Source organism: Lemur catta, chromosome 12 (assembly GCF_020740605.2).
Source record: "Lemur catta isolate mLemCat1 chromosome 12, mLemCat1.pri, whole genome shotgun sequence".
Lineage (NCBI taxonomy): Eukaryota > Metazoa > Chordata > Mammalia > Primates > Lemuridae > Lemur > Lemur catta.
The window spans coordinates 24,516,740-24,529,401 of NC_059139.1; the positions used below are offsets into that span (position 1 = coordinate 24,516,740).

Sequence of the window (12,662 nt, forward strand, 5' to 3'; positions counted from 1 at the left end):
AGCTGCACAAGTCGTGACAGAGAAAGACACACTCGCTGGAATTACTCCAGGTTTGTAGTGGCGACTTTGATGAAACCATCTCAACAGGGTTGTAGAGGAGAGAGGCCAGGCAGGAGTAAGTTGAGGAGTGAACAGGAGGTGAGGAAGCGGAGATGGCTTCTTGCAGAAGGTTGCCTCTGAGCGGAGGAGCCAGGCATGCACGTGTCTTAGGGGATGGTTGTTTTTAAGATGGGAGAATCTTCAGCACAGTAAATACAGAAAGATCTGGTAGATACAGGGGAGGCTGGAGAGACAGGAAATGAGAGGAGGGGGGACAGATGGGCTCCGAGCAGGTGAGCCGAGCCCTAGAGCAGTGGTCCACAGACCCGGCCACACATTGGAACCACCTGGAGGGCTTTAAACAGGCGTCCAGGCTCTATCCCTGGGGGACTCTGATTGAGGTGGTCTGGAGTGGAGTCCAGGCATCAGTGTTTTTAGATCTCCAAGTGATTCTAATGTGTTGTCAGTGTTTATGAACTATTATTACATATTCAATAATTATATGTTGAATGCTTAAAAAAATTTTTTTTTGATTCCCTGAATTCTATTTAGCAACAGTGAACATTCAGTCATGTGCAGAGGAGGCTGTGGAGAAATGTAAGACGTGAAGCACTGTGTGAGTGCTAGAGTGGTGGCACAGTGGTCAGCAGGGTGAGATCACCAGGTCTGGGTGGTCAGGGAAGCTGTCCGGGGAGGCGTTGGCCTTGGAGCAGTGGGGGAACCTAGGCCAGCCGAGAAGAGGACGGTTCCAATGTGTGACAGTGATCATTACGGCTCGTTTCTGGAGTCCATCGTACACACTTTATCCCAAACATTATGGCCATGCGAGATGGTTGCATGTCATGCCTGTTTTACAGAGGAAGAAAATGGGGCTTAGGGAATTTAGTATTAAAGCGACAGCTAGTAATAAGTGGCAGAATCAGGATTCGAACCCAGGACTGGCCAACTCCAATGCCAGTGCCCTTCCCACTACTATGTACTGCTGCTTCTCACCGATGGGACCCTGGCTCCCAGTTACTCTTTAGCACTGCAGCTTTGAAGACACATCACTTTCACCAAAGCCCAAGGTGGAGCTAATCCTCTTTATCTGGGACTTCCTGGTCAAGGCCGTTGGTAAGGGGGGCTTCACACACCTGTCCCTCATCATTCCTAGTGGTTCTCAATGGGGAGAACCAGCAACAGCAGAATCACCTGAAAACTTGTGAGAGCTGCAAATTCTCAGGCCTTCCCCAGATTGACTGAATCAGAAACTCTGGGGGCCAGGCCCAGCAATTTGTTTTTAAGAAAGTCTTCCTGGTGATTCTGATGCTATTTAAAATTTGAGAACTAAAATTTTAGTCCCTATATAGATACAAATCAAGACCTGTTTACCGTTTCTCACCTAATCACTGAGCTTCTGCAGTTTGCAAATGGAAAGAATGAATTGGAGAATTCCAACCCTGGGAAAGATCATTATCTGCCTTCCAGCAGCCTAGTGCTCTGAGCAAAGAATTCTGACGTTAACAGCAGCATTTGCTAGTGTGAATGAGTCCCAGTTTGAGAACAGTTGTAGAGATTTCAATAAGGGGTAATCCTCCAGTCTTGGGAAGTATGCCATGGGGTTTTCCTCTTAGCAAATGTTAAAGCTGGGCCAAGCTTAGGCAAAACAAAACAATCTCTGACCCAAGCAGTTTCACAGGGGCCTTGAGATAGAAACCTCATGGAAAATGTACAATTTGCCTAAACAGAACTTCTGATCCTTGGCACCTTTCTTGTTTGGTCACTGACAGGAAGAAGTGATCGGAAATTTGAAACCAGGCACTGAATATCGAGTGAGCATAGCAGCTTACAGCCAGACGGGCAAAGGGCGGCTCAGCTCTGCTCGGCATGTTACCACTTTGTCCCAAGGTAAAGGAAGTTCAAGTTCGTTAATAATAGGAACGTGATGGGCTGCTATTGATTGATTCCTTCATTCAGCAAATATCAAGAAGGACCTACTGTGTGCCAGGCACTGTGCTAAGCTCTGGAAATTCAGTGGTGAATAAAAGCAAGCACAGCTCCTGCCCTCTCAGAACTTAGTAGGGTGAGTCCAGACATTCTCTGGTCAGTGTGTAGTTAAAGATGGTGATAAAAGCTGCCCATGGTGCTGTAGGAAGGCACAACGTAGGAGTAGTGAGTTGTCATTCCCTGAGGAGATGACAACTAAGTGGAGATCTGATGGGGGAGTAGAAATTAAGGTGAGGGAGGGGAGGGAAGACAAGATTTATAGGCAAAGGGAGCCCAACAAATGCTCACTGAGGGGGCGCCTTGCTGGACACTGGGGCATAGAGGGGGATCGATGGTGGTCACTGCTCGCACGCGCCCTGTGTGGGGAGAAGCAAATGCAGGCAGGTGACAGCAGTACATCCGAGGTCTGCACGGCAGGCTGGGGCACACAGGGCGCCTTCCTCTGTCCTGAGGCCCAGGGAGGGTTCCAGAAAGAATCATATCTTTGGCCTGAATTGTGAAAAATGCATAGGATTTTGCGAGGGAGAGAAGGCAGGAGAAGTCTTCCAGGCAGAAGCAGTGGTATGAACGAAGGTTGGGAGGTGTGCTCGTCTGGACGTGAAGATAGAAACAGCCGTCGCCCGAGGTGATGGGGTCACGGGAGACTCCCACATCTTTGCACATGCGAGCACGTCCAAACCGCCCACCCTTGCCATGTATTCTGATTATCAGGGGGCAACACACACACACACACACACACACACACACACACACACAAGAATTGCAAGTAGGTGGCAGTAATTCTATTTAATTTTCCTTGTAGGTAAATATTAATTCTTACAGGCAAACAGAGAAGAAAGTTTCTTAGGAGGTGGGGGTGTATCAGAGGTTTTCAAGGGTGCATACCACTGTGTGTCCCCGGGTCAGTGGCTGGGACATAATTTAGCTGGATTTGCAGTCAGGGATGCTGGGGGAAGAAGGGAAGACCAACTTTCATTGATTGAGAGCTTGCCTGGTGGATCCGGTTGTGATCATGTTTCTGTATTTCTTTTGTCTGGGCTTCGAGGCTGTTCTAAACGGAGATGTTTTGGTTGTATGAAGCACACGTGCTGTTTATGTATTAAATCTCTCCAGTGGCTGAGACCACCAGCCAAGTCTAGTTGTGTCTGTCATTCCTCCTAGATTCCTGCCTGCCCCCAGTGGCACCCCAGCAGCCACATGTCATCGTGGTTTCTGATTCTGAGGTGGCCCTATCCTGGAAACCTGGGGCGAGCGAAGGGAGCTCCCCTATTCTGTACTATTCTGTGGAATTCATCAGGTAAGTTTGCCTATCACATTCAAAAGCTAAATGCATACACCTTAGGTGTTCCAAGCATGAGGTAAACCTAGAGGGGGCGTCATCTCTAGGACATATGGGTGTTCAAGAGCAGACAAAGGCTTGGAGGCCCAGTGTGCAATCGGGCCAACACCTGTCCCCACACCTCTTTGCTGGTGGGTCATCTGGTAAACCTGTCTGCACTCACATCCCTCTTTCCCATTTCCCTGCCACAATCGGAGACTGTTCTAGGCTCCAGAAACTCCTGAGGCACCATTGCCCATGAGCCTGCTTGCATTTCAAGCTTGAAACCTGCCCTCCTGCCTTTGAAACATTCTATATGAAAGTAAATATTTGATGACTTTTCTCCGGGGGAGGAGGGAAAAGCTCTTTAAAAGCAAGGACAATGTATTGTTTCCTTCACATCCATATTGCCTTGGGACAAAGTTCTTGATTTGGTTTCAACTCTTTTTTCTGTCTACTTCTCTAGTTATTACTATTCAGCTTATCAGAGGGCAGAAGAATTAGACCTTCCTGTAAGGGCTTATAAATATGAAGCATCTCAATTCAATGATGCTATGTAATTTTAAGAAAGAAAGAGAAAGAAGGAAAGAAAGAGAGAGAAAAAATAAAGAAAACAAAGGTAAAAAAAAGGAATTCCCAATCTCAGGTCTTTCCTCTGAGCTCTAGTTGCCATCTGATCTTGAATTGAGGTGGTGGCTGACGGGTGAGTCTGAAGGCAGCGCTTGTGGAGCTGGTGTTCTCCTCATTAAAGGTGATGGCTTGTCTGAGGCCTGCTGCTTCGTGGATTCCTAAAGAGCCTGGTTCAGCACCTCATTCCTGAGGCTCTCTGAAGCTGGGACAAAGGGTTCTGCCAAGATTTGATCAGCTCTGCTTCTGTTCCTTGGCTTCCTGGCCTGTTCCTTGGTAGTAGAAAGCACATCCTTGTTTCTTCAGGGAAGAGGCACTGCACTGAGGGTGTTCAATGTTCAAGTACAGAGCGTTTCCAACAGGACTTGTTGAATTGCAAGCATGGAAGCTTGAGAGGAGAAGATGAGGGAATAATGTGTCGACTCTTCTGACTGTAAAGACCAATGGCAAATCTAAATTCAGGGGAGATTAGATCCTTGTCAGATCAGCAGTCTGTCTTCATCTGTCTCTCCACTTTAGTGGCTTCATTTTCAGGGAAATTTTTCCAATATGGTGGCAAAATGGCCACCAGGCACTCAAGACTTGCAGTCTCCTAGCCTCGCTTCCTGCTGGAAAGAGAGTGGCTATTCTTCCATGGACCCAGCAAAGTCTCCATATCCCTCTAATTGGCCAGGCTTAGGTCCCTTTCTGTTCTCTGAGCAGTTCACTGTGGCTGGGTGGGGAGAATTCAGTGATTGCTCAGGCGCTCGTCATATTCCAAGCTCTGGAACTAAGAACTAACTGGTAGGTCATTCAAACCTGGAGTTCATGGATTGAGTGTTCAAGAGGATTGGATCCTCAAAGCAAAATTGGGGTGCAATTACTGGGAAAAAAGGGAATAGATGCTAGGAAAATTGAAAAAAAAATCTACAGTACAGCCCCAAACCAATGCCCTTCATTGAGAATAATCCACATTGCTGCTGTTGAACAGAGTTGGTAGGCAAAGTCTGGAATATGGCTAGAATAGAAGGATTGTATTTCTGTGTCTGATACTAGTTAAATATGCATCACTGAAAATTCTAAAACTTCAGCTTTCTCATCTGTAACACTTGGGGCAAAACTTAATATTTATAATTTACTTACACAAGTAAATCAGATAACACCAACAAAGCAAAATGTAATACTTTAAAATTTTGAGAAAAATGCAAAGTTTTTTGTGGTAGCTGAGCAGATCATCTTTGTAACTCTGAGCAAAGGTGAGAGTTATCATTTATTATTAATTTTTTGCTTAAACATGTATTATTTAAACTTTCTCTGTATCTGGTATATTGGCAAAAGGTAGAAATGGCAGTTTCTTAACCTTTTGTGCACAACTGAAGGTAGAACGTGGAAGAGAGTCACTGGATTCAGAAGCAGGAGGCCTGGGAAAGAGGGCCGCCTCCCCTGCCTGCCAGCCGCATGGCCTCATGCAGGACGCTACCCCCCTCCCGAGCCTCCATTCCTTTCAGAGTGTGGAATCCCCCATAGCAGAACCTCAGACAAGGACTTGGGTGCAAGTAGTTTCTTTGGAAGCAGGAATGAGAGAGTAGGGAGGATAAGACAAGGAGGATATGAGTTACTGAAGTCACTGCTACAGGCAGTGGGTCTTCCCTGGGGCCTTGGTTCCATTGAGATCTCTCTGGAGCCTACAGAATTCGTCTCAGATTGCCCATTAAAGAGACAGGAGACATATACCCAATGGCATCTGTGTTCCTCTGTAATTTGAGGGCTGCCCCACACTTCTAGGCTAGATTGGCATGTGATTAAGGATGGGATCCTGGGAGGAAAGGGGGAGTGACAGGAGTCCTGCCAGCATTTGAGGCTGGCTGTGGGCTACAGGGGTGAGTCTGACATCTCCCGGAACTGTCCACACAATAGCTGCTGCCGAATCAGAAGTGGGACAAGGGGAGGTGACCCAGCCCCAGAGGCATCGACTACAAACTCCTTATCTGTAAAACATGGGCTATAACTTCTTCCAGCCTTACAGTTTGCAGTTAGGGGGATCACAAATGAGAAAGAGCTTTATAGACGTTAAAAACTTATAAAAGTGTAAGGTATATATGGGTGTTATGGACCTGTATTTAATAACTATAATTCCTTTCCAACAAAAATGCATTTTAACGTTCAAAACTGTCTCTAACATCCGAAGAGCTCAAGGTCCAGATTCTTATTTATATTTTTAATGATACACCATTATTCTATCAAACGGTCAATATACTTTTTATCTGTTTACTTTGACAAAATACCTTGACCATATCCTGGAAGGCAACTTCAAATTTAGAATTGTTGGACACCTGGGGGTTCCCAGTGGAATATGGTAATCCAGGCAAAGCCAACCATGGGTTACAACCCCTGCACTAGGAATTCTGCCTCTATCTCTTCTAGAATATATAACTCCAATCAAGTGATTTTATCTTAGAACCTCCATTTCTTCATCTGTAATTTCAAGCAACCCTCATTGCAGGGTTATTGCTCACAGTCTTTGGAAAGTGTTCATCCACAGTAGACAGTCTGAACGTGTTGGTTTCCTTGCTGTCATGCCACCACTTCACTTTTCCAAAAGAAGAAATTTTGACTCAATGGCACAAGCTGCTTTGCTAAAATGAAGTGACTGGTGGGCGACAAAATTAAAATGAGAACTGAGTTCTAACTTCCAGCCCACTGCTCTTTTTACGAAACTCCATGTCTCCTCGTGTCTGTGACCCACCTTCAGAGATGGAAATGTGGGCTCAGCCTGCGGAGAGCCCTGCTGGCTGAGGAAATGGGAAGCCTCATCTTAAGGCCCTTTTTTAAAAGAATTTGTTCTGTAAAATTTGAATTCAGTCAAAAGGCTGTACTCAACGATTCAGAAGGCCACATGTGGCCCCAAGACCACAGGTTCCCCACCCCTGTCTTAGGCTGTTGTTTGATGTTCCTAAAAGAAAACCTTCACAGCTGGTTGCAGCATTTAATGTTTGGCTGCAAAATAAATCCATTTTTAAACATCTCAGAGTCGATCCCATTATAGGTGAGTGCCTGAGAATATGTGAAGAGAGCTTTCCTGGCTCTAAATCAGAAACTGTAATTAGTGTGTGCTGTGGTATGAAAGTTTGTGTCCCCCACAAGATTTATATGTTAAAATCCTAACTCCTATGATGGGGCATTGGGGAGGAGGAGTGATTAGCTCCCTTATATAAGAAGCCCAAGAGAGATCCCTCACCCCTTCTACCATGTAAGGACACAATGAGAAGATGCCATCCATGAACCAGAAAGTGGGCCCTCACCAGGCACTGGGCCCTCGCCAAACACCGAATCTACCAGCACCTTGATCTTGGACTTAGCAACCCCCAAAACTGTGAGAAATAAATTTCTGTTGTTTATAAGCTACCCAGTTAATGTATTTTGTTATAGTAGCCTGAATGGACTAAGACAGTATGAAAGGCTTTTGGGGGTTAGTTATTCTATTTTCCCCAGACAGTTACATTTTATGTTTAATAGTGAATTCCTTTTGTTACCTCCTGTCTACTTCCTATGTACAGAAACACATGTGACAGTCTCTGTGTAGGCCAGAAATTCCTTGTTACTTTTAAGAGACAGGCCTTTGGTAGGCCAACACTAGGAAATTATAGAAATAGGTTATTCCCAGAGGCTATCCTCAGATTTAACCATCTTAATGTGACGTTCTCATCTAAGTTCTGTCACTGAGAGATTCGGTTGCAGTCCTCTGTCTGTCTTGGTAGCATTTATACATCTTCTCATTTGCTACTCGGTAGGAATAATGATATCAAAGGCATTGTTAGGAGATAGTCTAACAAAAACTTTTTAAAAAAAATACTTAAGTGATTAATAAAAAATTAACCTGAGAAATTATACTAGACCAGGGTACAGGAGTACTTACCATTTGCTAGTTTCGATGATATTTCAGGTAGACTTTATGCATTTATGACAATCTCTTGAGTCACGAGCTTAGGGCCAAGCCAGTTTTTGTTCTTCATCTAGCTTCTGCCTCCCCCATGACCGAGGACACCTACGTTGTGAGCACCCTGAAGGTGTGCTGTCACTGACTGCATCAGAGAGGAGCTTGGTCACAGGCCTGGGCAGGGTGAAAGCTGTAAGACAGTGGAAACCTTCATAACCTCCCCCAAAGTAGGCCTGGGGGCTACTTATTGGCTTCCTTGCTAACAGTAGATTTTTAATTTTTAAGCAGTGTAGAAAAAAATATGAAGAGGCAAATTCTAAGTAAGCCTGCAGGCTGTAACATATTTCACAATGTTTTAAAAACTTTTACCTGCTATTTTAAAACAAAAAAGGCATGCATTTGAGGTGAAGGAGAATTATTTCTTTTCTAAAGTGATACTCAGAATTTCTTTATGGGCAGCAATTCTTAGTATTCGTTAAAATAAAAACCAAGCATAAATATAGCTACCTATGTTTTGAAATATTTTGGCTATAAATATCTGAGAAACCTTCCTCCTTCTGCCTAAGAATTTCCCCAGGGTGAGTGCCTTTCACATAAGCAAAAAATATATACTATGGTGGCAATGAAAACCAAAGGCCTGGAAAAATGTTCCTCATCACTGATGTTGCAATCCGGGTGCCATGTCCTTCGTATGCTGTTTATCAGCTTGGTTAAAGGTGAAAAATAGTTTTCATTTAACTTACCTGCAGTTTTTCTGTAGTTGTCACTTGATTGGTTAAAATTGCCTCAGAGCTTTGCATTGTCACCAGACTAAAGTTTTCAATGGCTATTTGCAGTTAACAGTCCACCACTGACTTATTTGGGGTCCATGTGAAAGTTCAAAATATTTCTGTGTATATTTTAGGGATACAAGTCAAGAAATGTTTGTCTTTAGATCTTAATACAAGACAGTTATACTAATACACGAAAAGGGCAATGCTTCCCCTCTTCTCTCTTTCACACCTTTCTACCTAAATAATTCTCTGGTCCCTTGCAGATGCCTTCCATAGTAAGACTTGCAAAATTCATCTTCACAGGGCTGCTTCTAGGCTGACTGTGAGGCCTAAATATTGGTTTCATTTGGGAATCTCAAGGTCATACAACCTGGGTGGGTTTTAAAAAGTATTATTCACAAATTGATATTTGTGTCAAAAGTCATTGGTTCTAAGGGATGATGTGATTTGACTCATGGTCAAGGTCAAAAGCTATGAAGGTTGAAGGAGGTTCTCATTCAGAATTGAGTCTTACAGCGTGATTCATGGTGTCATCTCTGAGGTTTAAGTTTGTCCATGTGTGTAATCAGAAGAGAGAGCTCTGAGGCACCCTCTAATCTGGCGAAGTTGCTTAATTCCAATCCTCAGTTTCTCTACGGGTAAAATAAGGCTAGAACATGTGACATCTAAAGTCCTGTGACTCTGATTGTCTATCATCACGACATGCGTGAGGCAGCATAGACTGTTGGTTTCACACACAGGCTCTGGGCTGGACTTCCTAGTGCAAGCTTGTCTCCATCACATTTAAGCTGTGTGATCTTTGATGCGTTATTTAGCTTCTCTGTGCCTCAGACAGCAGAATATGGATAAAAATCTACTTACCTCATAGGGTTATTGTGCAATGAAATGAGCTGGCACACATGAAATGCTTAGTGCCTGGCCCATAGTAAGTGCTCAATCAATGTAAGCTACACCTGTTATGGCTTTCATGATGGGTCTCTCCTGCTTTCCTATATAGCTGTGTCTGTCCTGGCTGTAAGTCTTTCTGACTGCCATTCTCTACCAGGAGAGCTCTTCTACCTCTTTACTTAGCTAATTCTTGTTCATCCTTCAGGATTCCTCCTTAAGCATCACTTCCTCCAGGAAGCCTTGCCTGACTACCTTCCTCCACTGCCCAGACTAGGTTAGGTACACCTGCAATGTTTACTTGCACTACTCAGCACGTACTTGTCGTTAATTACTGGTTCCTGTTTGTCTTCCTCCTGGAAGGTGAGGGCGACACCTGACTTGCTCCCTTTTGTGGTGTACACACCTCAAATGCAGTGAACACCCCATGTCAAGTAGGTGTTGGCGAGCATCGGGACATAGGCACTCATGGCACTGAATGTAGACGATGCCAACAACTAGCTGCAACCTTGACCAACTGCTTAATCCCGCTAAGCCACACTTTCCTTAGCTGTAAAATATGGATGATAATAGTGGCTGCCTTAGAAGGGTTGTGACGATGAAAAGATGTCTGTGCAGCACTTAAAAGAGTGGCTCATGGAGGATTTTTTATATTCTGTTAAACTGAGCCACATGCAAATATATTGCGACACTACAAGCTATTTGTTTTTAAATACATAATTTAAAAAGTGTTAGCCACAAGTGGTTCACTGTATGCTTTACCACCAATAGAGACCTCAATAGTAATCAGTATCCTACCTTACCAATTGCAGAAATAAAAGCCAGATAAAATCCCACGTGGATCGGACTGAAAGTTCTTTATTGCTATTGTTTTCTCATCATAAAAAGCACATCAGTATGTGGTAAAGCTTCAAATAATACCTAAATGTATATGACTGGCTTGAAAGTTCCCACTGTGATTTTATTTCGTATGGAATGGAAATGTGTTTTAGAACTCTTCATAAGTGAATTGCCATATTTCTTCATAGCATTTTAATAGAATATATAGCAATAATTGGGCAAATGACTACAATATTTAAGAGTCATGTAGTCCTTTGTGGGTTTTCTAGCCCCCAAAAGTTAGAATTGGAAATATTTAAAGAATTATTTTTATGCAATTAGTTAATCTGGGGGCGAATGGGAAAAAGCAAACAAAAAAATCTCCCCTTCCTTTTAAGAAAGTGTTTAGGAAGTTGTGCTGTTTAAGTATAAACCTTCCTTATCACTGGCAATATAATTAGATACACACAAGAATGGAGTTACTTGGACGTCAGCTGAGATTTCATCTTATAGGCAACAAGTGGCGCTTCACAAGGAATTCTTTTTCTTACCTTTGGTTTTGAAATTGAAAATCTCAGAACTGTCTTCCAGACTGGTGGCTGGTCCCAGAAATTCTGGAAGCTCAGATCCCTCTACTCAGGCCCCAGTGGAAGAACTATTCTGAGTGTTTTTGCACAAGTCTAACCTACAATTCTACAAATTCATCTCTTAAAGCCTCAATCCCTCCTACCTGGGGCATTACCGATGCAATTCCTGGTCAGATTGATGGGAGTCGGCATAAATTGAATTCTTATGGAACAGCTTTGGGAGCCATTTGTAAACTGTAATGAAAGAGTGCACGCCTGTTGCCCCACCTGGCGCACATTGCCAGCTGAGTTTGTCATGACCCCATTGTGTCCATCTGTTTGTCATTTGGTTAAGTTAAACCAATTCGTAAATAAGAAGGCTGAAAGCTGACCATCAAATAACACATATTTTTTTAACTTTTGACTACTGAGTGGTTTGGGATTTTCCTCTGTAATTCATTTAGTGTAGAGCAAATCCTGCATAAAACCAGCCTGTAAAATTGACAGAGGATCAGAGGCTCTTCTGAGCGTGAGGTTTTCTCTTGCCCTTGTTGTGTTCACCCTGGATAATCTACGGGATCAGATCTCTTCTCTCAGAGCAGGGTGCTTATCTGGCAGTCTGTAGATCCCTGGGGACCCCCTGGACTTTGACTGGAAAAAAAATTATATCCCTAGTTTCACCAACCTAAATATAGCATTTTCTTGAAAACTTAATGTAGAAAACAAGCCACAGTGGTGTTAACAATTCCTGTGACTCTGTCACTGTTAGAATCACAGGTATTTTCTTATCCTATTACAATTGTTGCCCATATCTCAAAATACCAGTTATGTTTACCACTACTTTGAAATGATCAGTTATTAAATACTTTGCTAGGTTTTATTTAATACATTAATAAAGAAGTATATAATTTTTAATTTTTATAATTCTTTTCAATATAACTGGTTTCCTTTGTGAACCTATGTATTTTATTTTGTGCACTTAAAAACATTATTCTGAGAAGGGTTCATAGCCTTCATCAGACTGTCCAACTGGCGCAAGCTAGGTTAAAGACTGTTGTCTGAGGTCGGGCTGGTTGGCAAAGTTTTTCTCAAAGGATCAGATAGTAAATATTTTGTGCTCAGCCAGCTACCTGAACTCTGTTTGAACTACTCAACTCTGCCATTGTAGTAGGAAAGCTATAGATAATACCTAAACAAACGGGCATGGTTGTGTGCCAATAAAACTTTATTTACAAAAACCAGCAGCCGGCTGAAATTTGTCAATCCCTGCTTTAGGGATCATGTTATTCCTAAGGTTGAATTCTGAAGATATTTTAATTCAATCCAACCAACCTTTATTGAATACCTACTATGAGCCTATACTCATAAAAACATGTGTATATTGAGTATCTTATACGTGCAAAATGTGTGCAAGACATTTAGGGAAGAATAAGCTATAGCCCTGCCCTTGGACAGTGTACTGGGGAACGCAGATGCATTTAGTTCAGAGGAGTGAGTCTCGCAGGCAAGGGTGAGGGCCAGGGGCCTAGAGAAACACAAGCTTGATCTGACCTAGTTTTGCAAAGTCTGGAAGGCTTCTTCTCAGAGCTAAGAAGGCACATCAGAGATAACCAGGCAAAGGGGGAGAGAGGAAGCAACATGAAAGGCTTAGGCCAGAGGAAGCCACTTAAGCAATGGCTTGGAGGCAGGAAGAAAATGTTCTTGGAATTGCTTACTGGAGCTCTGTGTGATGA

General features: G+C 43.3%; 1 protein-coding gene across 1 annotated transcript in view; it reads left to right on the forward strand.

The window, feature by feature from the left end:
* LOC123648142 (pikachurin-like) overlaps window positions 1-12,662 on the forward strand; it is a 62,425-nt gene that overhangs the window by 11,541 nt on the left and 38,222 nt on the right. Inside the window, exons 4-5 of the mRNA XM_045565870.1 lie at window positions 1,809-1,926; window positions 3,187-3,322. Coding sequence (XP_045421826.1) covers window positions 1,809-1,926; window positions 3,187-3,322 — 254 coding nt within the window. The remainder of the gene's footprint in view (window positions 1-1,808; window positions 1,927-3,186; window positions 3,323-12,662) is intronic.